Below are 26,297 nucleotides of genomic sequence, written 5' to 3'. Positions count from 1 at the left end.
TTAAGTTGATGGGTTTAATGTTTCTCGTTGTCGGTATCAGCATAAGGATAACATAATATATGGAAATGTTGCACAGGCAGTTAAGAGCTGCTAAGGTCAATGAAAAGGTTCACACCCTTTAACATTAATTTTACACATTAAATCTCCCTAGCTATAGTACAGAAATATTAAGACTGTTTGACTTTTATGCCATAACCGTGTTGGTTCACTTTTTTTAAATCACAGTTAGGAACCCTAGGTCAGAGAAACTTCAGCTGTTGTACATGGATTCACAGGTATAGCATATACCTAGGCATTAATCAACACAAGAGAAAAAGACAATGTTATTCTAAGGCATGTAGGGGTAATTCTGTAACTTAGGACACTGAAATTTCTCCATGTTAAATACATAGTTAAACATATATGATAATTGATAGAGCTAGCTAGCTGGAAATGCACCTATTATTTATTTACTACTTATTTTGAAAAGACTTAATTTTGGTTTTATATTTGAAATGTGGGTCTGTTCTGACTTTTAAGTTATAAACTTATAGTACTGTTCATGTATAAATACCTGCCCCAAGTGGAGATGAAAATGCATACTGACCAACCCAACTTGAAGAAATTAAGGGAGAAGACTAAGACTGCCTATGGGGAGCACCAAAACTGAGTTATACTTTGTTTTCATGAATTATGATCCTGAATACCAGCGTCTTCGAGCTGATCGGTCAGTTCTCTATATCATTACTTCATAATGCAAGACTCTTCTTGATGTTATTTCTCATTTTAATGTCTTCTCCTGCCCCTCTCTTTCTACTTTTATTTTTCCCTGTTGGGTGTGTGTCTCATAGAACTAAGAAAGGGGCGTACGAGCTTGATTTGTACCTGAGTAGGAAGCACGATGAGCTGTTGGCAGGCACCCTTCAAGCTGGCAGCTACAAGAAGACCTTATCTTTGGTCATTGTTGATGGTTTTGCAGTTGAAATCACAGAGGCCCAGGTGATGTTTTGAATGCCATCTGCAGTTTGTTTATTCTAATAAATTATCTCAAGTTAATCTATGTCTCATTTTATTTTCCTCTCGGACTATTTATGGTTGTGTTTAATGAAATCAGGCCAATGTGCTTAGATCTGCCAATGGGGTAAGAGTTGTGGAGAAGAATCAAGAGCTTGCTTAGTGCCGCTAGCCATAGAATACAAGAAGCTTGGAATTTGCAGAAGAGAAGTGAAATGGGTTTGCTGAACAATTGTACTTGTAGGTTGAGCGGTCTCTGTTAGACAGAAGGGTTAAGACTGATGGTTTCTTGGGAGATCTGCGTCAGGAAATCTCTATTTTGATGCCATTATATTTGCCAGTTTTCTATTAGGAGATCTTTGAGATTACTATTTCTCTAGCTCTCATCAATTAGTGATTTAAGAGATTATATATTGCAAGTATATATATGTAAGTAGTGTTAGCTGCTTTTGAATTAAAATCAATATAAGCTAGATTGATCTTATTGCATTTGAGTTCTGATTGTCTAATCTGAGTTCTCTCAACTCAGTTTTGATTCTGGTAAAAATGAATTTCCTTGTAATTGGAAGTGGTTCATTGACATTAAATGACCCTAGATTTGTAGCAACTAAAGCGTCTGGCATTGCACATGATACACATGTAACATGTTATAAACATTTCTGCTTTGAATGATCAAGCAAATTTAGTAGATCATCAATTGTTTCATTAGTTGGCATTCTCAATGGATGGCAAAAGTTAAATATAGGAATCTGCAGACAAATTCTTGACTTCTTGTTGGCTTTTTCTCAGCGCAGACTCTTTAATGTACTCCGTAACTGCAAGGAAAAAAGAAGAAATTGAAGTACTCGAAATCACCCAATCACACACAATCAAAAGTAAAATTAGTGATAAAATTAGTGATATGATCAAAGAATAAGGTAATGCTTGCGCCTTAGAGACCGTGAGAGCTTAGCTAGGGGGACCGATCCATTGTGATCCAACAGCTTGCCAAAGTCCACAAAAACTCTTGTCCCCACTGAGAGGCATACAAACACAAATGAAAGATAGATTCCTCCTTTAATTTATGTTGGCTGGTGAGGATGGGACAGGTGATTTGAAACAATTCACATACGTCTCCCTCCCACTACTTTTTATGGTTAAGGTTATGAAAGGAGCAGGACAAACATACTAGAAACGTTTTCGAATTTTCAACAAAGTTTGAGAGAGTGCCTGACTTGTGGGTCATCGTCACATGCAACATGTTTTGGTGGCATTCACCACCGTTAATTTGTCCCTTCTCAGCTGAGACCATATTTTCTTTAAGAGTCTTTCCTTAGGAAATAACTGAAGAACGTTCCTTAACTGGAGCATATTCATGTTGTTAATGGAAACTGGTCTAGACCCTTATAATCAGAGAAACTTGCCTTCATGATCATTTCTGTTTATTCAAAAACCCTATACGTATATATAAATATTCTTTGCTTGTATAAGTGCCAATCCATGTATGATTTGATCGCTATAGGCTTTAGGTCCTGCATAAAGATTACTACATAAAGAAAATCAAAAGAAATAAAATTTAGGTAAGAAGCTGTGCAATAGTGTTACAGGCACCCGATGAAGTAAGTTATCAAATTAACTTGCAAGGGACAAATCATAACTTTGAGGGAGCCTGGTTCCAAACTTCAAACTTCTGGTAACAATGTCTGCTTCTTGTGTTAGACCCCATTCCACTATTTCTTTGTTTTGATTTTGCATAGCCTTTGTCTAACCGTCCTTGTCTATAATTACACAGAGAGTACTAGAAACCATCTTTGGGCTTTGGCAATAGAACAGAACAAAATGTTTTAATACATCCAAAAGAAAAATGAACAGGAAAAATAATAGTAGTATGATTTTGAAAAAGGAAGGTTTTTTACCTCATTGCGAATATTTTGGACCACCCAGTGAAGCAATGACCCACCTGCCACTGGCCTCTAGCTATCAACAATCATCCCTACTGTGCACTGGCATCCAACTTGCACCAATATTTATATATAAGTCTACATATATATATATATATGTTCCAAGGGCTAGCTGCTAATCAAATTTCTAACTAAGAGAGACGAAGAGGACTCCAACCCTTGTCCTTATTCCTTGAAAATTAGTAAATTACTAACACTCGAATATTTGATTCATTGATTAGTACATGATTTCTTACTTAGAGAGTAAAGTTTCAAATTCTTCCTCTCTTAATTAAAAAAAAATTACTACAACAATGAATAAAAATACATACATGCATATATGAAGCATAAAATAAGACAAAAAACTCTTGATCAGCTACTTGTTTTAGGATTAAGTTCTTGTCTGCTGCTAGCCTGGTACGTATATATAGAGAGAGAGAAGTCCCAGCAATTGTTTTTTGAGTGAATTCTTTCTAAAGCCAATCGTAAGCGTTCGAAAACTGTATACAAGCCATGCAAGCATATGGGAAAATAGAAATCAATAGGATTTTCACCGGATTAATCAATCGATCATGTTGTCAACGAGTATTCTTCCCTCGTAGTGAAAGCTGAAGAGGATATTATTGCCCTGCTGCAACATGAAGCTTGGGTACTCGAAAACTTGCAATTTCTAGTTTAGATTTTACTGCTAGTGCATGATAGCCAGAGAAAGAAAAGATACAGGATTGGTGATTTACCTCCTATATATAGATATGGCCTGCCAAAAATTATGCACCCAGAACTTAATAATGGTGAGCATTATCCACTCTTCCCCAAGCGCTTCAGTTTAAGCCCTTTAACAGGCAAATTCGGAAGCCCTTGAGGGAGAGTGAGCAATGAATTCCATTGGAAATGCACATTGACTGTACATTAATTTTTATATATACATATGGCATATGTATATATATATATATATCATCATCAAGACACGTTTTGTTCACTCTCCCCAAAGACTTCAAGAGTTGCTGGGGTCGTGTCCAGCATTACCTGAAGCCTTTGAGGGAGAGTGAGCAACCAATACCTTGTAAGTTAACCCTCCTCTGATGGGTATGGCTGATTCAGAGTGAAGAGCATTGGCCATGAGGAGACCCTTTTATAGGACTTCAATTGGTGAGTTTAATCTAATGGGCCCCTCCATATCTTGGCACTTGACATTTTGTGATCAAACCAGATCGTCTTGCTTGCAAGGAACCTCTCAAAGGACTTCAAAAGTCAATGATCAGAAAAGCTCATGCCCAGGATGAGCTTGCCACTTCTAAAAGCAAATTTCATGAGAAAATTTGAAGTTTTTTTTTTTTTAAGACTTATATATGTAAGTTCTAATAACCAGTAAGTTCTAATAACCAATCAATATTTTCGAACGATTCTAGAGTTCATGTGAGCTTGAAACCATTAAAGAATTACCCGAGAATTGGCCCTTAAGAACCTTGACGAGGCTCTCTATCTTTTATCTAAAGATAAAAGGAATAATTAAAGCAAGCTATATTATTTAGGGGTTTACGCATCTCATATCCTTATCCCTGCATGAATATCTTGAAGGTCAACGCTAAGATAATTCCCCATTGACATTCCTTCATTCATACTTCCCATATCCTTGCTTTCAATCTCCTACACAGCCAGTTGCATATCTTGCAAATTGGACAATAGGTCCAATCGTGAAACTTGTGCTCTTAACTACTTTTTCCCATTGCTACATGTATAGACACTTGCCATCACAAATTGACATGAATAAACAATTACATGACCTTTCACGCGCATGAGTTTAGCATGATTTTCAAAGGGTTACATTATATATTTTTTCTATATTCTATATTTATACATTAAAAAAAATGTTGTGGTGAATAATGAAATTTTGTTCTACTGGGATGTGAGGGCTCTATCTATCGAGTAATCTAGTTCCCCCGGCCCAAATGTTTTCACTTGGATTGGTTAAGAGAAAAGCAAAACTCAAATAAAAAGGCCTCGGCCCATCAAAAGGCCAAAGCTTCTACCTATCGGTTATGTGGACATGTTTAAGCGACGCGTGGCAGTTGGAAGTAGGGGTGAGAAAGTGGCGCGAAACGCCATAGGAATATCTGGCCACCGGCGCCAAGGTCACTTCAAATAATATTTTTAGGGTTTCCGAATTGTTTGACGAGAAGCCCAAAAGAAAATTTCAGGTCAGAGAGGGTTTATTTGTTCGAATTGGGAAAAGGAAGGGGGCGAGGATTTCAAGGAATGGCTTCTTCACGGCCATCAAAGCGAAGGCGACAAGATCAGACCGAAGACCATCATACAGATGACACAGAATCACCGCCAGAGTCAAAGTTGACCCTGGAAAAATCATCCCCTGTGGTGGTCTTCGCTCATGGCGCTGGTGCTCCCTCGTCTTCTGATTGGATGATCAGGTCCCTCTTCTCTTTTCATCCTTTTCCTTAAAAAAATGCTTAAATTCGTTCTTATTAAGTTAAATGGTTTTTTTATTATGGTTAATCTGGATTTAGATGAGTTAAATTTATGCAGATGGACGAAAATGTTAAAGAAAGCGTTAAATGCCGTTGAAGTAGTGACATTTGACTACCCTTGTAAGTCAAATTTTTAGTCAAAATATTTTAAAGTTGGAAAATTAAAGAAAAGAAATTGGCAATTTCATTCCTGTGATAATTTGGAATCTAAAAATTGAGGATTGTCGGGGTATTGCAGATATATCTGGGGGAAAAAGAAGGGCTCCACCTAAAGCAGAAAAATTGGTGGATTTCCACTCAGATATTGTTAAAAATGCAGTTTCCAAATATCCTGGGCACCCTCTGATTTTGGCAGGGAAATCAATGGGTTCAAGGTTGAATATAATAATAGTATTTTACCCTTTTCTGCTTCAAGGATTTTAAGGACCGTAATCATGGTTTTGATGTTCCATTAGAAATGCTATCGCTCATATTCCTAAGATGCTAATATTGATTGATGCTTGTTGTAGATGTCTTACTTTAAAGTCATGTTTCTTTGTAGAGTCAGCTGCATGGTGGCTGGCAGGGAAGACATTGCTGCATCATTAATTGTTTGCCTAGGATACCCACTTAAGGTTTGTCTTTGTCTTACTTTTTGCCAGTTTCTGGATTTGAAGTATGCATGGATGATAACCGATGCTTGTTCTCATCATTTTGTGTTTATTGTTAGGACATGAGATAGTTCTTGTTGTTTGTATTGGATCAATTCCATGTTCATAGCTAGTTATCCACCATTTATCTTCTGATGTAGATTTCTCAAGGGTAATCTTTTTTATGGTTACTTTTCATTCACGGATTGGTAGAAAGACGTCTTTCATAAGACTTAAGAATGTAGCATCAATTATGACTTAATTTGTATATTCTTGAATCTTAACACTTGACATGTTCCTTTCTTTGAAATTTTTAATTTGATAATTCTTTGGGAGGTTTTTCATTTTTTCCATTTCATTAATTACATCATCATCTGACATGGAGGTAATGGAATTGAAGTGTAAGTTTAAATGGTGCCTGTCTAGCTATAGATGATAAGCAGTGTCAGTGTAACTGGAGTTTGCTGTGAACCGCATCAGGGAGCATGCTACACTTTCTTTCCTTTACTAAATCTGCTAAACAAAGGAATTCCTTGGATTTCTTTCCTTATTTTGCTTCTCCTTAATGGCAATATCAAGGTAGTGCATTAGAATGTTCAAGTCTATAAAGGGTTTAGGGGACTGTGCAGACTTTTTCTTCTACTGCTTCTTCTTCTCAGAACAGCAGGAATCAGGGAGCAATAAATAAATAAATAAATAATGAATAAAGGTAACTTTCTGAATGGAGGATAGGGTGGGATAGGAATCAAGAAAGACTTCTTCCCCTGAAGAGTGGTAGTTTGTCCTCTGTGATGTAACTTATAAACAGAATGTGCCTTGTTATACTATATTTTCGTGCTTAAATATCAGGGGATGAATGGAGCAGTGAGAGATGAAACCTTGTTGCAACTTACAGTTCCTGTGATGTTTGTCCAGGTACTCCTTTCGCCTTATTACATAGTTCATTTTTCTAAATGCATGTGGCTGTCTTCATAGTTTTCATGCCTTGGTTGTATAATATTGAAAGAATTGGGCATTATATTAGAAACTTTAGGCCTTATTTTTCTTATTTTGCTATACTTGCTGATAAATTTATAAATTTAGTTCTCTTTGTTTTGCTGTATGCTGATGGACCTAGTAGACACTACGTTTCAACTAGTATGATATTATATTTATTGGCAACATGAGATTTTTTAACACAAATTTATATAGAATTTCTTTGTAGTTTTCTGTTATTCTTATAATACGATAATTTATTTTTATTTTAAACTTGAGTGTAGGGTAGCAAAGATGGTCTCTGTCCTTTGGAAAAAATGGAAGCTGTTCGCAAGAAAATGAAGGCAATGAGTGAGTTGCATGTGATTGATGGTGGTGATCACTCATTTAAGATCTCAAAAAAGCACCTGCAGACTAAGGGATCAACCCAAGATGAAGCTGAAGATGCAGCTGTTCAGGCCACTGCATCATTTGTTTCCAGGTCTCTCACAGGAAGGTGATTCCTTTTGCTACAGACAAGCTTGCCTCATTTTTGTGTAAGTTTTGTTTTAAAGCCTAGAGGCTTGACCTAGCAGTCCCAATGGAGGGTTAACCGGTTAAGGCCCAAGGTTCAAATATCCCCTTTTTCACTTGGCCTTACTGTTGTAGCAAAGTTTTGTTTTATCAGGCTGTGTAGTCGACTGTTCATGTCTCTTGTAAATGGTAGTGAAGTTGTGTTATATGTCTTAAACTAATCTGCTACAAATGGTAGTCAAGACGTGGCTTCTTATATGGAAATGAATTGTTCTTCAAATGCCAAACTTGGATATCTGGATTGCCAGTAAAATGAGTCTGGATGAAGGAATCTTTAATAGGAACGGAGTAAGTCGGATTCCTTCACTTCACTTTCAATATTACTCTTTGAATCTGCTTTCATATAATGGAGAAAAAATAATGTAGTCCCTTTTTATCCTGTCACCTACAGAATAAATTCTACATTTTTTTATATGGAAATACTATTTCTTGAACTGCATTGACCTTCTTCTTCTACTTTCTTTTCATACAAATATCATTCTGTCACCCAAATGTCTTAACAGCATAAATGAAGCTATGATTCTCTTCATAATATGACCATAAAGAAGCTAAGGTGTATAATGGACAGATCAATTTCAAGTTAATCAAGCTGAGCACTGCGTTACAGCTCTGCCGCTTAGAAGTTCTTAAATGCAATACATATATATGAGGTCGTTCATGTTCCTGCAAATTTTACTTATTTTGATTTCAATTTGAGTCACTTGAAATATCAATCTCCTGGCAGACAATATAGCAGAACCGTATTGAATTAGCTTGCTTAAATATTAGCAGTAGCATATTTTTCTGGGGAAAAAGGCTGCACAAGTTTCTGCAATTATAGATAAGATTGACCCTCGGATCAATTTTTTTTTTTGGTTTTTTCATTAGTATATGATAATATTCAGTCTTACATGACACCATGTTTGACTGTTGTGAGACTAAAGATAATCAGCATATGCCCACAGCCATTGGTCGTTTATTTTTTTTTATTTAAGGTAGTAAGCATTATATTGCCAACCAGGCGCCTCTCTGTGCTTCTCAATCCTAGTCTGCAGAAACCAAAGAAGTGAATTAGATCATAATAACTGATGATAAAGATAATATATAGCAGAGCTAGTTTTTGAAGGGATTATGTGTATAAACTTCTTGCCTTATTTTTGCAGCAGGTCTTTCCCTTTAGTCGCCGTCGCTGCTGCTGTCCTTGCTCTTCTTGTGCTTACTCTTCTCCTTCTCGGGCTTCTTCTTATGCTCAGACTTTTTTTCCTTCTTTTCTTTCTTCTCCTTCTTTTCCTTTATTTTCTTTTCCTTCTTTCCATGGCTAGTCATGGCCATGGCTTGAGCTGCATGTTGCTGAACGTGGACGCCGTGGGTCTGGGTCTTGGACACGGCTTGCGTTTTACCGACACTCTTAGTCTCAGCTTCGACCATCTCCTTGTGAACTTTGGCCTGGCCAGTGCTCAGGTGTTCATGGCTCACTTCGTGGAAGGCTTTCTCAACGGGGCGCTCGCATTGTTCTGTGGCCATATCAACTAAAGAGGGAAAGAGAAGAGTGTTCACTCAGGCTCTTGCTTTGAGGTTGCCTGGTGAAATTTGGCAGTGCAATAGCAAGTATATGTAGGCATGGCGAAAGTGAGGTTCTTGCAATTTGTTACATCGCCCTTTGAATCTACTTTCTTAGATTGGCCAAATTTCGTTAAGTTTTATCACCTCTTTCGTCGTATCCTCTTACAGAATAAGTTCCTTGATGGCAATGTCCATTTTACGCTTATCTCTGATTTTGGTTCGTAGATTATAATTCTAGAAACTTATATGAGAATCAAAGTATTTGTCACCGGGGATGAAGTTAGTTAGCTTTTAGTAAAGGTCATAAACAAACGAATAAAGATTAAAAATTTTAAAATTTAATAAATTAAATTTAATCAATAATCAAAAGATTGATAATAAAAAATAATTTTATATATTATGTAAACAAAAAAATTTACAATAGTTTTTTAGAAAAATTGTGCTTGACCGTACTTTTTAAATTCAAATTCTTTAATTAAAAATTATGTATTGAAAAAATTCATTTATTTAGGATTGAGTGTTAGACATTTTGATTCACATTATTTTTATTCGTGAGTTGAAGCACATAGATTTAATAACTCAAGTGTAGGAGAATCATTTGAACAATTTATATTTTTTTTAAAGAATTTGTTAAATATTTTCAATCTACTCATACTTTAATCAAATTTTAAAAAAAAAACTAATGCATTCAATATCTAATATTCTTATCTTATTTCTATCTAAACTTATAATAATAAATATAAAACTATAATGCGTAAAATATAAATAGTTAAATATGATATATAAGATTAATAATTTTTTTTATATAATTAAGATCATTTAAAAACTATATATTCAAAATAATTTATTTTTAACTAAATATAAAACGTAAAACATATAAAAAATATATATTCAAAATAATTTCTCTTACATAACTAGTATTAATTAAAAAATAATGCATTGATAAAATTTTAAGCAACATTACAACTTATATTTGAAAATTATATAATAATTTATTAATTTTTAAATATTAAAATCATGAAAAATAAAATCAAAATAATAAAAAAAATACGAATATGACCAGTAAAAGATGAAATTCACATATAATATAATAAAAACAAATATGGTTGATAATTCGTAAAAATTTGAAAAAAAAAATTATAGAAATTTATAACATATAAGTAAATAGTATAAAAAATATAAAAAAACAATATAAATTAAAAAATAAAAAAATTTATAATTGAGTGAAACATGTGAGATTTTTTTATTCTTTATTTGTTGTTAATTATTAAATAAAAAATTATTGAAGGAGCCATTAAAAAAAATATATAAAAATTTTAAAATTTTTTATATTATAAAAAAATTTAAATAATATACTTCGAGTCTATTTCAATATGTTTTGACAATTTGCATACAAAAAATGGATAGGATGGTTCGAGTCTCTCTTTTGCCAATTGCAGGACTTTATTTAGCAAAAGGACAAGAGAATAATAAAAGAAAAAAGTTGGAATAAGGAAAATTTGATTAACTTTTGATAATTCCTAATCAAATTTAGAGCTTACAGGGAAATAGAAAATAAATGAAAAATTTTACTTTTTAATCAATAATCTCAGAATAAATTATTTTTTTTCATAAATAATCCTAAACAAATAAACGAGTTTGAGTAATTTAGTACATAATATTTTAATAATTTTAGGTTGATGAAACTACATTGACGAGTACTGTTCAAATATTTGCTAGTTACTGAATTTCATGGAAGATTATTGAAATTATATTTGTATAGTTACTAATTTAATGACAAATTTAATGAAAATGAAAAAAAAAAGGAAAAACGACAAATAAAAAATATAAAAATATATAAAAATAAAATGAAAAAAGTGGGATAAAAAAATTAAAGATGAGTGTTAGGAAAAACAATAATTGTACATTTAGAGATTATTCATTTATGAGACCAAATTTACTAAAGAAGTTATATACCTATATATAAATTTAGAAACTTAATCTCTGTTATTTCAAGGATATTGAGTTACTGAAATTACATAAAAGGTTATTGAGAAATATGTAAATTATTAAAACTCGATAGAAAGTTATTGAGAAAGTATTTGTAAAGTTTTTTTTTTTTTGAATAGCATTGTAATTTAAAAGTGAAAGTATTGGTAAGGTTACTAAATACAAATAAATGAGTTTTATGAAAAATAATTATTCATTTTGGGGGTTTGATTTGAGATATCAAAATTACTAAAACTGCTTAACAATTATGCAAAATGACATGCCAAATAATGCTAAAAATGTTAAATAAGTATGTAATGTTATTAACTTAGTATCTAATATTTTAGAAATTTCAAGTTATTAAAATTAAATAAAAGGTATTAAGAAAATATTTGATCAAATTATGTAATCAATTATTGTATTTTATCAAAATGATAGATTTTAATTTTTGTACACTAATTTATAAAAATTGAGTTATTATATTTTTAAAAATTAACAATGTCAATTCAATTGATACATGGGCTAACTGCATAATTTGATTAAAATATTTTTAACTTGTTGAAATCTTGTACAAGATTATTGAGAAAGTTTTTATAAGATTACTAATTTAATGGAAAATCTTATGCAGAGAAAAGAAAAGAAAAAAAGGAAATAAAGAAAGAAAAAATGGAATAAGAAAAAAATTGCTGACAATTTTATAATTCATAATCAAATTTAGAAGGTGACGAGAAAATAAAGAGAAGTGAAAAAAACATAAAGATGAGTGTTACGAAATAAAATGATATATTTAGAGATTATTCGTTTAGAAGACCAATATTAAAGAAGTTACATCCATATTTTTGTGTTTATATTATTCATTTATAGTACCAATGCTTAATATATTGTGCTTTCTTCTTATTGGATCAGCAATCTACTAGTTTGAAGCCTGAGGCCGAGAAAATATTTGGGCTTTGTCATATAATGGTAAGGCCTCTTTTATAACCGACATATAACGGCTAAAATTTTTAAAGACCACATATGCGTGGTCAAACGCAGCAACGAACTCCAGCTGTACCTGACGAACGATCCGGACCGTTCATATATGTTCCACCGCTTAATCCGAGCCCTCTATTCTGACCCCTCTTATTCTATAAATACATCCTCCTCAGCTCACCGTTATCCGCCTCACGAAATTTGGGAGTACGCGCGTTTTGTAGTGTAGGTGTCTGTGCCGCGCTTGTTTCTCTCCTTTTCAACGGTTACTTGTTTTGGTTTCGATTCGGAGTTGGATTTGAATTGCGTTTTTAGATCTTTCCTATTAGATCTATCGAAATAGTGATTGAAATCGGTTGAATGTCGGAATTTGTGTTTCGTAGGTTGGCTGTTCTGGGAATGGACGGTGATCTTGTGATTCTGTTGGCGTCGATCCCCTGGGATGATGATCGTACATCTAACTCTATCTCAGATCTTTCTTGTTAGATTTATCGAAATTGTGATAGAAATCGGTTAAATCTCGGATTTTGTGTTTCGTAGGTTGGCTGTTCTTGGAATGGACGGTGATCTTGTGATTTTGTTGGCGTTGATCCGTTGTGACGATGATAGTACATCTAACTCTAACCTTTTTTTTTTTTTTGAGATCTGACTAAATCGATCAGTTTTGATGTTTATTCTTCTCGGAGTTTTTAGAAAAGTTTTGGTACCGTTCAATTTTGAAACATAATGAATATTGGCTCTCTTTTCAGTTAATCATCTGGTGCGGATGGACAGATGGTTCTTTGGGTTCCTTTCCTTTATTACGAGTTCTATATCTTGTTTTTTCTTGGAACTTTGGTAGATGTTACAATATATGGTTTCTGACTGCAGTGATGTTGCTGGCTTTGCTTTTCTAAAGTGCTGATCCTTGAACTTCCTTATGGCCGTGATCGCCGACCTCTATTTTGATTAAATCGATCTGTTTTGGTATTTATTCTTCTCAGAGTTTTCACAAAAGTTTCGGTACCGTTCCCGGTTGAACATAATGAGTATGGGCTCTCTTCTCGGTTAATTATTTTGTGCGAATGGACAGATGGTTCTTTTGGGTTCCCTTCCTCTTTTACGAGTTCTGTATTTCTTGTTTTGTTTTGGAACTTTGGAGGATATTTCAATATATGGTTTCTGACTGCAGTGATGTTGCTGGCTTTCCTTTTCTAAAGTGCTGATCCTTGAAAATTTCCTCATGGCCGTGATCACCACTATCACTAGGGCTGTTTCTCCTTCCACGTTGTGAATAATTTTTTCTTTTGAAGTTAATTAGTAATATGTCAGGAGATGAAAGATTATTCGTACTTTTTGTGAATTTTGGTAGGAATTTTTCTGCAATTTCTGTGGGTTAGTCACATTATGTTGGGAGTGTGAAAAATTTTATATATTGGATCAATGGAGTCTGAAGAGAGAAAGGGGTAAGTGAATGCAGAGACAATTGATGGTATGATTCATCAATGGAATTTATCTTGATGTTTTACAGGCAGTGATCACCTTGCTTAATGCATTTTTGCAGATGCATAGACAATTAATGATCATGGTCAATGTTATGACTTCACATGATAATTCATAAATATGATGTTTTACAGACATGATAACCTTGCTCAGTGATCTTCTTTATGTGTTTGTGTTTTTAAGGTGGGAAAGACATTTTCATATTTCAAGTTTTTGCGCGTTCAAATTTTGGGCTTTTGTATCTGGACATTTGCTACCGAACAGTTTTTTATCAGTGGTGGAAAATTGATCATGGCTTTTATCAGTTTGCTTGATAAAGGCTTTCGTGTGCAGTGGTTGGCTGGGCATTGTGATGGGGAAAAATTTAAGTCTTCATTCTTGCTGTTAATTTCTTGTTCATTGTTGCAAGATCTTTTACTTTGATCCTTCTGTTTTAAAACAAATTTAAAAATTAAAGCCGTCTGCCCTTTGTGTGCCTTGTTTTTCAGTTGACCATTTTTTCTCTCGGCAAATCTGGACTCCTGGTTTTCATTGGCAGTTTTTGAAAGCAGCAATTTTGGAAATTCTATCTTAAGCAGATAACACAAATATACTATGGTTACTGACAACTTTTTTTATAAATATTTTCGCACTCTTGATTAGGATTTCTTGGTTTTTATTGATTTGAATATCTTTTAATGGTTTTGTTTGATCAGGGTCAGTTGGATTTTCAATTTTGGAATCTTGTTTCAATTCTCAAGGAGATCTGCTTCCTGGTGGAAAATTGATCATGGCTTTTATCAGTTTGCTTGATAAAGGCTTTCATGTGCAGTGGTTGGCTGGGCATTGTGATGGGGAAAAATGATAAGTCTTCATTCTTGCTGTTAATTTCTTGTTCATTGTTGCAAGATCTTTTACTTTGACCTTCTTGTTTTAAAAAAAATTTAAAAATTAAAGCCGTCTGCCCTTTGTGTGCTTTGTTTTTCAGTTGACCATTTTTTCTCTTGACAAATCTGGACTCCTGGTTTTCATAGGCAGTTTTTGACAGCAGCAATTTTGAAATTCTACCTTAAGCAGATAACACAAATATACTATGGTTACTTACAACTATTTTTATAAATATTTTCGCACCCTTGATTAGGATTTCTTGGATTTTATTGATTTGAATATCTTTTAACGGTTTTGTTTGATCAGGGTCAGTTGGATTTTAAATTTTGGAGTCCTGTCTCAATTCCTAAGGAGATCTGCTTCCTGGTTCTTATCGTGTCTCTTCAAAATTTTTAGTTTGGAGCTTTTAGCATCTCGTGTAGTTAATTTCACTGAGCATTATATGGCTTTTTGACCCTTTTATTGTTTTAGATGCTGATGTGTAATCAGTTTTCAAAATTAAAAGCAGGAAGGGCAAGGATGAAGGATCTTGCTGCAGTTGGAGTAGGGTGCTTCGTCAAATGTTTTTCATGCACTTCTTTTTATTCTTTGTTTTGGAAGTTCTTAATCTTAGGTTTTTGTGCAGTATGTTGCTTTTGATTGCTTTCTATGCTTACATGTTCCTGATTCTTAGGTGGGCTGTTGTTAGAAATTACGACCATTACGTAGGGAGAATGAGATCATATATAGCTTTGTTATCTCTTTATGGATGGAGCTTGGGATGGAGGCATTGGGTAAGTAGATGAGGAGTCAAGGCCAATTAATTGTTTATGTCTTACATTTACTTAAAATCTGCTTAATATAACTCAAGATAAGTACAGGTTTTGTGCTGTAGATTTAGGTTTGGAAAGATTCTGGCGGTCGCTTGTTTCAAAAGGTTGCGGACAACCTTGCTGGTTGGGACAGTAATCTTATTCAGACTTTTCTCTTGTGTTCATGATATATATGAGTACTTTTGTGATTGTAGGTAGCAGATATTTCTTAGGTTTTAAAAGTTCTGCACTAATGTATATTTCAGTTGTGCTTTCATTTCTTGGATTTGTGAAGTTTGGATTTAATTTGTAATTTTTACTACATGTTGGTTGGGCTTTACCAATGGAGAAATTTTTACTCAGCCGTCATTTCTGCTATGGATTCCTGTGTTCTGTGTACTTTTAACTTTTACCTCTTTATACAGTTTTTTTTTTCTTCTTAATTGTTTCCACCATTTTTTAGGACTCTTGGTATCTAAGACTTCCATTGGATTTTCTTGGATTTTCGCATCTCTCTGGTATACTTAATTTTGGAGGATTTTGTTTTGGTACTGAGCATGATATGCCTTTATGACCCTTTTATTTTCGGATTCTGTTTGGGGATTTTGCTTTATGACCCTTTTATTTGCAAAATTGTAAGGATGAAGGATTTTGCTTTTGCTTGGTCTTAAAATCTGATTTGCATTATTGCTTGGAAGGTAGATAGGTTTATAAAGTATAGGCAGCAGACTTGAAGCTTGTTAGAAATTTTACTTGCATTTTTTTTTCTTTATTTTGGTTATATTTTTATTGTATTGCACAAAATTGTAAGGATGAAGGATTTTGTTAGAAATTTTACTTGCAATTTTTTTTTCTGTATTTTGGTTATATTTTAATTGTATTACACAAGATAAATGTGTGCAAGATGTGGCCATTGATTAAGGACTTCAAACAGGTGAAATTTTTGTTTGAACTTCATCTTCTTTTTCTGAATCTTCTCCTAATATCAGTTTGCTTGATAATGGCTTTTATGTGCAGTGGTTCTTGGCTGGCCATTCTAAATGCAGAAAATTTTTAATTCTTCATTTTCTTATCTTGTGTTCTTTTTTCATTTTTTTGCAGTATCTTCACTATCAACGTTTTTTCTTCTTTCACTTTTTTCCCTCAAAAAGTAGAAGACTTTGTTGCTTGTGGCTTTTCTTTTTTTTTATCATTTCATTGTTTCTTTCTCTTGTTTTTGGGCTTAACACATGGTCTTTGGAGGTTGTTGTTGACAGCAGCTATGTTGGAAATTCTACCTTTAGGACATAAGACATAAGTCTACACTCGGATTATATAATTTTTTTCTAAAATTGTTTCCATCATTTTTTTTACGTCTCTTGGTTTTTAAAGACTTTCATTGGATTTTCCATTTTGGATTTCTGTCTCAACTTTCAAGGAGATTTGCTTCCTGGTCCTTCATATCTCTCAAAAATACTTGGTTTTGGAGGATCATGTATTGGTACTGAGAATGATATGACCTTTTGACTGTTTTATTATTCAGATGCTGTTTGGGGTTATCAATCTTCAGAGCTAAAAGGACAAGGATAAAGGATAAATGATCTTGCAGCAGTTGGAATGGGGCTTTACCAAAGGCAATTTTTATTGTTGTTTGTGTTTCTTTTTTCAGTATTCTTCATTCCCTGGCAGCCAGTTTTTCACTTTTGGAGTTGGATTAGAATTTTTTTTTATTCAAAGTAGGAATATAAAATGGATTTGGTGTGAATCCTGGATGCTGTATTTTCAGGTCAACAGTCTTGGAATTTTGAATGGCAATTGTTTTGTGGGAAGTATGCCATGTTATTATTTGACCTTGCAATGGTAGTTTGTAAATTTTTCAGGCTTTTGATTAGATCTGTTTTTCATATTAATATATGATTCTTCATTTTGCTGTGTTCCTTTCTTTTTGGGATTCCATAATGCAGAGATTATAATGACAAGATTTTGTTACTCTCTATGTGCAGAGTTGGGTTAAGTCATCCCCTTTATGTGCAGAGATGGGTTAAGTCATCTGATAAGTTTTTCTTGTTCTTGTTTTATTTTTTTAAATTATTTTTATTACAATTTTTCATTTCTTGTTTTTTAGGTTTTGAAATTTCCTATTTTAAGATTTTCATGCAGAATGTTGCTCTTGATTTGTGTTTGCCCTTATAGTTCTTGATTATTGGGACAGAGGCTGCTCTTAGGAACTATTAGCAATTTAGCATTCCAATCGATATCTCATATCTGTGTGGATGGAGCTTTGGAGGGAGGTATTTGTCTGTCTTAGATTGACCTATCGTCTGCTTAAAACTTGAGATTAGTATGTTTTTTGTGCTTGTTGAAAGATTCTAGTCGTCACTTGCTAGTGTTGAGAGATTATGGACGTCACTTGCTAGTTGGGGTCGTAATCTTACATGCAGACATTTGTCTCGTGTTTGTGTGCTTGGAATTTTATAGTGATATTTTGTGATTGTAGGCAGCTGTAGGTATTTTCTACTTTTTGAAGCTCTGTTGACTAATGCATATTAAATTGTTTTATTGTCTTGGAATTTTTGCTTCCAATATCTTTTTATAGTTTGTTTGATCAGGGTCTCTTGGATTTTTTTGCTTCCACTATCTTTTTGTAGTTTGTTTGATCTGGGTCTCTTGGATTGTCAATTTTGGAATCCTGCCTCAAGGAAATTTGCTTCCTGGTTCTTATCGTATCACTTAAAAATATTTAGTTTTGGACTTTTTAGAATTCTGTGTAGTTAATGTCACTGAGCATTGTCTTTTTGACCCTTTATTATTTTAGATGTTGATGTGTTACCAGTTTCCAAAATTAAGAGCAGGAAGGGCAAGGATGAAGGATCTTGCTGCAATTGAAATGGGGGTGTTTTTTCTTAAATGTTTTCATACACTTCTTTTATTCTTTGTTTTGGAACTTCTTATTTTTCTAGTTTTTCGTGTAGTGTACTGCTTTTTGTTTGCTTTCTTGCGCTCATGCATTCTTGACTCTTGGGTCTGCAGAGGCTGCTGTTAGAAATTATTAGCAACATGCTGGGAGAATGAGATCTTATATAGCTCTGTTATGGAGCTTGTGAAGGAGGGACTGGGTAAGTAGATGAGAAGGTGAGAGGACCACTTTAAATTTCTGTCTTACATTTTACCCAAAATTTGTTTAAACAACTCGAGAGAAGTGCAGGTTTGTGTGATGGTTTTATACGTTTGGGTAGATTGCTGTAATCAGTTGCTAGTTTTGAAAGATTATTTTATGCAAGACATTTTTCTTGTGTTTGTGATTGATATGTATGTGTCCTTCTGTGATTGTAGGTAGCAGATACTTATTCTGGTTTTTAAAGCTCTGCCACTAATTTTTATATCAGTTGTGGTTTCTGGGAGATTGGTTTTCTGGTTCTTCTCATATTTCATTATAGTCTTTTTGTTTTGTAGCCTTTAGGATCCTGTGGAGTTATGTTACTGAGCATGATATGATGTTATTGACTGTTTTATTATTTTAGATGCTGATGCTATCATTTTCCAAAACTAAAAGGCGGAAGGATAAGGATGAAGGATACTGCAGTGGCTGTTGCAAGAGGGTTGGTTAAATGTTCTTCATATTTGTATTCTTTGTTTCTGGATTTTTTTAATTCTTAGGTTTTCATGCAGTATGCTGCTTTTGGTTGCTTTTTTTGCCCCTTACATTTTGGGTGTTCAGAGGCTGCTTTTTGGGGTTGTTAGCATTACACCGGGAGAAGAAGATCGTTTATAGTTCTGTTATCTCGTATCTTTGTGGTTGACGCTTGGAATGGAGGAATTAGTTAAGTATCTTTGTGGATGGAGCTTGGGATGGAGGGATTAGGGAAGTATCTTTGTGGACGGAGGGATTCACTTCCTGGTTCTTTTGGTAATTCTTTTGTCTTTTGTTTTAGAGCTTTTAGGATCCTGTGGATTTATGTTACTAAGCATGATATGATTATATTGACCCTTTTATTATTTTATATTCACCTTCAGCACGTAACACAGAATTTATACTATGGTGTATGTGTTTTTTTTTTGTTAAGTATTTTTTTACTTTTGTTTCAGGGCCTCTTAGTTTTTAATGGTTTCAATATCTTTTATGGCTTTGTTTGATCAGGGTCTCTTGGATTTTCAATGTTGGAATACCGTCTCAATTCTCAAGGAGATTGGCTTCCTGGTTCTTCTCATATTTCTTTATACTCTTTTTGTTTTGGAGCTTTTAGTAGCCTGTGGGGTTATGTTACTGAGCATGGTATGATGTTATTGACTTTTTTATTATTTTAGATGCTGATGTTATCATTTTCCAAAACTAAAAGGAGAAAGTAAGGATGAAGGATAATGCAGGTTGTTTTGTTGAAAGTTCTTCATATTTGTATTCTTAGTTTTTAATGCCTTCTATATCTGTTATGGCTTTTTTTGATCTGGGTGTCTTGGATTTTCAATTTATATTCACCTTCAGCATGTAACATAGAATTTATACTATGGTGTATTTTTATTTAAAATTTCTTTTTACCTTTGTTTCAGGGCCTCTTAGTTTTTAATGCTTTCAATATCTCTTATGGCTTTGTTTGAGCAGGGTCTCTTGGATTTTCAATTTTGGAATACTGTCTCAATTCTCAAGGAGATTGGCTTCCTGGTTCTTCTCCTATTTCTTGATAGTCTTTTTGTTTTTCAGCTTTTAGGATCCTGTGGAGTTATGTTACTGAGCATGATATGATGTTATTGACTATTTCATTGTTGTAGATGCTTATGTTATCATTTTCCAAAGCTAGGAGAAAGGATAATTTGTTTGATCAGGGTCTCTTGGATATTCAATTTTGGAATGCCTCAACTCCTAGGGTCTCAATTTTGGAATGCCTCAACTCTTGGATATTCAATTTTGAGTGATACGATATGAAATAGGAAACTATTTCATATCGTATCACTCAAAATTCTTTAGTTTTGGAGTTTTTAGGATCCTGTGTAGTTAATGTCAGTGAGCATGATATGATTTTTTGTCTCTTCATTATTTTAGATGCTGATGTGTTATCAGGTTCCAAAATTGAGAGCAGGAAGGGCAAGGATGAAGGATCTTGCTGCCAGTTGGAATGGGGGTTATTTTTACTTTATTGTTTTGCACTTCTTTTATTCTTTGTGTTGGAATGTATTCTTTTGCTAGTTTTTCATGCCATATATTACTTTTTGATTGCCTTTTGTGCTTACGTGTTCTTGATTCTTTGGTCTCCAGATGCTGCTGTTTGAAATTATTACCAATATGTAGGCAGAATGAGATCCTATATATTGTGTTATGTCTTTGTGGATGGAGCTTGGGAAGGAGGGAGTAGGTAAGTTGGATTAGCCATTGTGAATGTCCTCGCTAGTTAGGACAGTGATTTAGCCATTTTTCTTGCATTTGTAATTATTAGCTATATGTGTGCATCTAAGTGATTGAGTTCGATCCAGTAGAGAAATAAGACCGTGATTGTAGGATGCAGAAGATACTTTTCTGGTTTTTCAAGCTCTGCCACTGGCTTATATGTCATTTGTGCTTTCATTTCTTGGATGTTTGAGGTCTTCTTTTAGCGGGTTTGTATAAATGTCTGAAACATGTTTGTTAGAGAGGATTTCAAATTGAATGGATTTCATTTAACTGGAAAAAATGCTGTAGGATTAGCAGGCATTTTTGTGATATTTTGGATGTGTACTTTATGTGCTAACTAGACAACGAACAGGCCTCCTTCTACCTGTTTTTTTTCTTTCTCTTTCTACTTCTCTTTTTTTCTATGCCCTCCATGTGACTAGAGGGGAGGGGCTTCCTTTTAAGCATGTTATAGATTTGTTTTGTTGTGAGTTTGAGTTCCAATTGCAGGATTTATATTCTGTTGGGATCTGTTTGTGTTTATAGGTTGGAGAGATCCATTAGAGTTTACAAGTTCTGTAAGTTGAGATTTTGCTTTTCTCGTGGTTCTTAGTGTCTGATTGGAATGGGGGTGTTTTTCTTAAATGTTTTTCATGCACTTCTTGTATTTTTTTTTCTTTTGGAACTTCTTATTTTTTTAGTTTTTCGTGTAGTATATTGCTTTTGTTTGCTCTCTGCACTTAGTTCTTGATTCTTGGGTCTCCAGAGGCTGCTGTTAGAAATTATTAGCAACTTGCAGGGATAATGAGATCTTATGTAGCTCTGTTATCTCTTTGGGATGGAGCTTGGGAAGGAGGGATTGAGTAAGTAGACGAGAAGGTGAGAAGGCCACTTTAAATTTCTATATGTCTTACATTTACCCAAAATTTGTTTAAATAACTCAAGAGAAGTACAGGTTTGTGTGGTGGTTTTATACGTTTGGAGAGATTACGGTGATCACTTGCTAGTTTCGAAAGATTGCAAGTGTCCTTGTTTGTTGGGGTAGTTATTTTATGCAAGCAATTTTTGTGTTTGTGATTGATATCTATGTATCCTTGTCTGATTGTATGTAGCAGATACTTGTTCTGGTTTCTCAAGCTCAACCACTAATTTATATGTCAGTTGTGCTTTCAATTCTTGGATTTTTGAGATCTACTTTTAACTGGTTTATATAAATGTCTGAAACATGTTACCTGGAAAGAATTTCAAATTGAATGGATTTGATGTAACTGAAAAGTTGCCAGGATTAGCAGGCCTTCATATGTTAGTTTGGATGTTGACTTTATATTCTAATTTTTTGTGGCTGTGAATTTGAGTTCTTAGTGTGGGAATTGTATTCTGTTGGGATTTGTTGGTGTTTGTAGGTTGGAGAGATCCATGCAGGCTTACAAGCTTTGTCAGTTTAGATTCTGTTTTTCTCTTGGTTCCTAGTATCTGAGTCGGATCTGTGCAGATCTTTGCATAGTTGTTAGAAATTGTATTTATATAAATTTTTTCAATTTAGCTGTTGTTTGACTTTCATCATCTTTTTTGAAAACTTGTCCTTAATATCTGTTTGCCTGATGTTGGCTTTCACGTGCAGTGGTTTATTGGCTGGCCATCCTGATGGAGAAAATTGATAAGTCTTCATTTCTTGCTATTGGAATTTTGTTCACTGTTGCAGGATCATTCACTTTCAGTTTTTTATTTTTATTTTTTAAAAAAGTCGATTGGCCTTTGTGTTATCTGTTATCCGTTTACCATTATTTTCCTCGTTTTTTGGCCTATTGTGACTCTTGGTTTTCATAGGCTGTAGTTAACAACTTCAGTTATGGAGATTCTAATTTCAGCACATAACACAGGATTTATACTATGGTTACATATGTTTTTTTAAAAAATATTTTTCCACCCTGGTTTTAGTGGCTCTTAGTTAACGCTTTCGGTATCTTTTCTGGTTCTGTTTGATCAAGGTCTCTTGGATTTTTAATTTTGGAGTATTGTCTCAACTCTCAAGGGGATTCACTTGGTGATTCTTTTTGTGTTTCTTAAGTCTTTTGTTTAGGAGCTTTTAGGATCCTTTGGAGTTATGTTACTGTGTATGATATGATTCTATTGATCCTTTTATTATTTATATTCACCTTCAACGCATAACACGGAACTTATATTATGGCATATGTTTTAAAAAAATAAAATAAAATTTCCAACCTTATTTCAGGGCCTTTTAGTTTTTAATTCTTTCAATTTCTTTTACGGCTTTGTTTGATCAGGGTCTCTTGGATTTTCAATTTTAGAATACCGTCTCAACTCTCAAGGAGGTATGCTTCCTGGTTCTTCATGTATTTCTTTGTAGTCCTTTTCGTTTCGGAGCTTTTAGGAGCCTGTGGGCTTATGTTACTGAGCATAGTATGATGTTATTGACCCTTCTATTATTTTAGATGCTGATGTTATCATTCACTAAAACTAAAAGGAAAAAGGATAAGGATGAGGGATACTGCAGCTGTTGCAAGAGGGTTGTTTTGTTGAATGTTCTTCATATTTGTATTCTTTGTTTCTGGGTTTTTTTAATTCTTAGGTTTCCATGAAGTATGTTGCTTTTTGGTTGCTTTTTTTGCCCTTACATCTTCGGATTTCAGAGGCTTTTGTTAGGGATCTTTTATAGCTCTGTTATCTCACATCTTTGTGGATGATGGAGCTTGGGATGGGGGGATTAGGTAAGTATCTTTGTGGATGGAGGGATTAGGTAAGGTGATGAGGAGGGGAGGAAGGCCATTTTAATTCTCTCTGGTTACATTTGCATTTACATCTCTTTCTAGTTGGCACAGTTATGCTGACATTTGTCTTGTTGTTGTGATTAATATCTATATGAATGGTTTTGTGACTGTAGGCAGCATCTTCACTTAATAATTCATAAAAAGGGTTTTTTCTTGATGTTTGACAGGCATTGATCACCTTTGATTAGTGCTTTTCTTTTATGTTTGTGTGCGAGTAGTTCTTATAGTGGTATATGTTGAGAACCAGCATTTGGCTTTTATTAAGGTGGGAGAGATCCTTGCAGAGCTTCTAGTTATATGATATGTTGATGTAATAACTAGCAGGGTGAAGAGATGAAAATAGAAATTTAAAGGGAAAACCAGCAATAGACAGAAGCAAATAGGGAGGAACAAGGGAGATTGGGGGTGAAACAGTGGTGGAGAGAACCAGAGACGATCAAGTTTTGTGTTGCTCGCTGTATTAATCTTGAAGTCTACCTTTCTTGCTCTACGTCATTGTGTTTTTAGCAGGGCTTTTCACTTTTAGCTTCTTCTTTTTCTTTTCCTCGTAAGATATGTGCTTATATCTGTTTTAATGTTAGTGTTGGTTCTTATTTTGTTCTTACGGATTTGGTGAGTTGAACTTTTGCTTGCTGGAGTTCAAAGGCAGATCCCTATTGGTATTTAGTACTTTTAAGGCTTTCTATGATTAGGATCCTTTTAGATTTTGAAGTTTGGAAATCCTGTGGTCCTCAAAGATTTTTGAGACTTTCTATGTCTTTATGTTGTAATTTTTCTGTAGATTTCAGTTTTAGAACACTTAGTACATATGGTAAGGCATGATAATTTATCGTTATAGATGCTGTGTTTGAAGTCATTTGAAGAGGGATAAGGATTAAGTATCTGGCAGCAGGTGGGAACAAAGGTTTAAAAGTTTCACATTTCTCTGATTTGTCAACATTTTGAAAAATGAGTGTTTTGATGGAGTTGGGAACAAAGGCCTGGATTTTTGCAGGCCTTTATATGATAGTTTGGACATTGACTTTATATGCTTTTTTTTTTTATTGGAAAGGTAGAATTTTATTGCATGAGATGTGCACTATTGCTGGGGTGGCCAAGAAAGCCCTCCCCTGTATATAAAAACTCAGCAAGGATACAAAGAAACCTGCCATCAATGAAAACATAATCCAGACCTACTTCAAGGTAGCAAAAGACCTGTCAGCAATCCCAAAAAATACCTGCCATCAGTAGACATATCCCAACTGCCGGACACACTGTACAATCCTAAAAAATACTTACAGCCCATATCTAGTTTTGTTGAGTTGTACTTTGGCTTGATGGAGTTCTAAGGTTGGTCCCTATTGGTATTAATACTCTTTGAACCTCTTTCTATTACATTTAAGGCTTTCTATGATTTTGGATTTTGGACTAAGTGAATATAAGTTGGTTGTTAATGGGAATGTTGGATACTATATTTGTAGGTCAATCTATTGGAAATCTGGTAGTAGGTTTCAGGGTTATTTGACAATTACAGTATTTGTAGGTCAATCTTTTGGGAATTCGTAAGTAGGTTTTCTTGTAATATGACAATTAAATAGTAGTAATAATCTGATATCTGATGTTTGAGGTGGTAGTTAAGATCTTGAGTGAACAGATTTGAAGTTGTTAGACAAGTAGGTTTGAAAATGTTACTCTGCTATATTTTGTCAAGTTTTGTTTGGGTTGGAGAGCTGCTAAATTGATTTTGCATATAATAACTTTGGATCTTATTACCTTGGGCTGATTGATTTTGAAGAACAAGTATTTTGATGGAGTTGCGTGCAATTGTGGTGCTTCTCACTAGCTTCTTCTAAGCTCTCTACTAGTAAGTATTCTGGTGACATTGAAAATGGTTCTATAAGCAATATTTGGTAGTTGCATAAATCTGGTAGTTGCATTCTAAGCCTTGAGTTTCTCACAAGTAAAGATCTCTTGAATTCTTATTTGTGGGTATGAAATCGCCGTTTTAAGTTTAGAATAAAATCTTTTTTTAGTTACAATTTGGTTAGCTTCTGAGGCCACTTACTGAGTCTCCTATTAATTTTTGTGCTTGAATGTTGTTAAGCAGGGTGCCCTCTTGCAGGGTAGGAATCCGGAACGTGGTTAGAATATTGTTAGATTATGGTTCATTTTTACGGGTTTTCGTTCGAGGTTATTTCTTTTTTGTTTGAAACTTTTTGGACCATTAATTGGTGGTTCTAACAGTATTTATTTCTTTTTGGGATCCTAATATAGGTATGAAGCGGTTCGGAGAATCTTTGTACCCAATACGAAACTTGATTGTAGATTCATGTAAATGGGTCAGTTGTATTATATGACACGTCAGTGAGATAAGTTGAATGAGAATAGAATAGATTCTTGATTTTTAAAATAGAATAGAAAAGGAATGTTTTTAACGATGGTTATGTTTGTATCAAAGAATATATAATTTAATTTTATTCTTATGAAATTAGCTGTCCTAGTTCTTCTTGTGCTTACTCTTCTCCTTCTCGGGCTTTTTCTTATGCTCAGACTTTTTTTTCCTTTTTTTACTCTCTTCTTTTCTGTTATCTTCTTTTCCTTCATTAACAATCTTGAACTTTTAAATCAATAATGCTAAATTAGTAAGCGGGCTTGTCTCCTAAGATTAATGTTATGTTTTTTTTCTTATTGGATCTGAGTCTGTTACGTTTGCAGGCTATCTCAAGCCTGAGACCAAAAAGTTTTGGGCTTCCTTCGATTTCTCTTGGCTTGAACTTCGGCAGTCAACAGGTCAAAGATTAATCCAGCTCATTAAAACTGCCTCGTGGCTGAAAATTAATAATTACAAGTCAATCATTATTTTCCAAAGGTCTTTATAACGGCTCTTTTATAACCGACTTATGACAGCTAATTCCATCTGTATTTAACGAATGATCTTGACCGTTTATATATCTCCGCACCGCTTAATCCTAGCCTTCTATTGTGACCCCTCTTTTT

General features: G+C 34.0%; 2 protein-coding genes and 2 long non-coding RNA genes across 12 annotated transcripts; all 4 read left to right on the top strand.

Annotated features, from left to right (window-relative positions):
- Positions 1 to 565: 565 nt before the first annotated feature.
- On the top strand, positions 566 to 1,482 carry LOC18606684 (subtilisin-like protease SBT2.5). The gene is made up of 3 exons (XM_007040431.3): positions 566 to 706; positions 831 to 978; positions 1,094 to 1,482. Exons 1-3 carry the CDS (start codon positions 630 to 632, stop codon positions 1,154 to 1,156), a joined length of 288 nt encoding a protein of 95 aa, XP_007040493.1. The 5' UTR covers positions 566 to 629; the 3' UTR covers positions 1,157 to 1,482.
- Positions 1,483 to 4,964: 3,482 nt separating this feature from the next.
- LOC18606683 (alpha/beta-Hydrolases superfamily protein) lies at positions 4,965 to 7,792 on the top strand. 2 transcript variants are annotated; one of them, XM_018118408.2, is made up of 6 exons: positions 4,965 to 5,338; positions 5,454 to 5,515; positions 5,634 to 5,769; positions 5,943 to 6,009; positions 6,874 to 6,939; positions 7,284 to 7,792. In XM_018118408.2, the coding sequence occupies exons 1-6, from the start codon at positions 5,169 to 5,171 to the stop codon at positions 7,497 to 7,499; spliced, it is 717 nt and encodes a 238-aa protein (XP_017973897.2). In that variant the 5' UTR covers positions 4,965 to 5,168; the 3' UTR covers positions 7,500 to 7,792. The 2 variants fall into 2 exon arrangements, with proteins under 2 accessions (XP_017973897.2, XP_017973896.2); XM_018118407.2 differs by having other exon boundaries at positions 4,966 to 5,338; positions 5,937 to 6,009.
- A 4,461-nt stretch (positions 7,793 to 12,253) lies between these two features.
- Positions 12,254 to 19,516, top strand: LOC18606682 (uncharacterized). 8 transcript variants are annotated; one of them, XR_016025480.1, is made up of 4 exons: positions 12,255 to 14,946; positions 15,077 to 15,176; positions 15,278 to 19,080; positions 19,312 to 19,516. It is a non-coding gene; the product is annotated as an uncharacterized LOC18606682 (long non-coding RNA). The 8 variants fall into 8 exon arrangements; XR_016025482.1 differs by having other exon boundaries at positions 12,255 to 18,305; positions 18,695 to 18,772; positions 18,843 to 19,080; XR_016025484.1 differs by having other exon boundaries at positions 12,254 to 12,279; positions 12,438 to 19,080.
- Positions 19,517 to 20,023: 507 nt separating this feature from the next.
- Positions 20,024 to 25,812, top strand: LOC148763867 (uncharacterized). Its single transcript, XR_016025485.1, has 2 exons — positions 20,024 to 25,164; positions 25,408 to 25,812. It is a non-coding gene; the product is annotated as an uncharacterized LOC148763867 (long non-coding RNA).
- Positions 25,813 to 26,297: the final 485 nt, after the last annotated feature.

The sequence above is a fragment of the Theobroma cacao genome, chromosome 3, assembly GCF_053813885.1.
Source record: "Theobroma cacao isolate CCN51 chromosome 3, ASM5381388v1, whole genome shotgun sequence".
NCBI lineage: Eukaryota > Viridiplantae > Streptophyta > Magnoliopsida > Malvales > Malvaceae > Theobroma > Theobroma cacao.
This window is presented reverse-complemented; position numbering and strand designations above follow the sequence as displayed.

Coding starts and splice junctions, on each gene's coding strand:
- LOC18606683 (XM_018118407.2), top strand. CDS start 5,169: ATGGCTTCTTCACGGCCATCAAAGCGAAGGCGACAAGATCAGACCGAA. Junction 5,339..5,453: donor TCTTCTGATTGGATGATCAG/GTCCCTCTTCTC, acceptor AAATTTATGCAG/ATGGACGAAAATGTTAAAGA. Junction 6,940..7,283: donor TTCCTGTGATGTTTGTCCAG/GTACTCCTTTCG, acceptor ACTTGAGTGTAG/GGTAGCAAAGATGGTCTCTG.
- LOC18606684 (XM_007040431.3), top strand. CDS start 630: ATGGGGAGCACCAAAACTGAGTTATACTTTGTTTTCATGAATTATGAT. Junction 707..830: donor CAGCGTCTTCGAGCTGATCG/GTCAGTTCTCTA, acceptor TGTGTCTCATAG/AACTAAGAAAGGGGCGTACG. Junction 979..1,093: donor TTGAAATCACAGAGGCCCAG/GTGATGTTTTGA, acceptor TAATGAAATCAG/GCCAATGTGCTTAGATCTGC.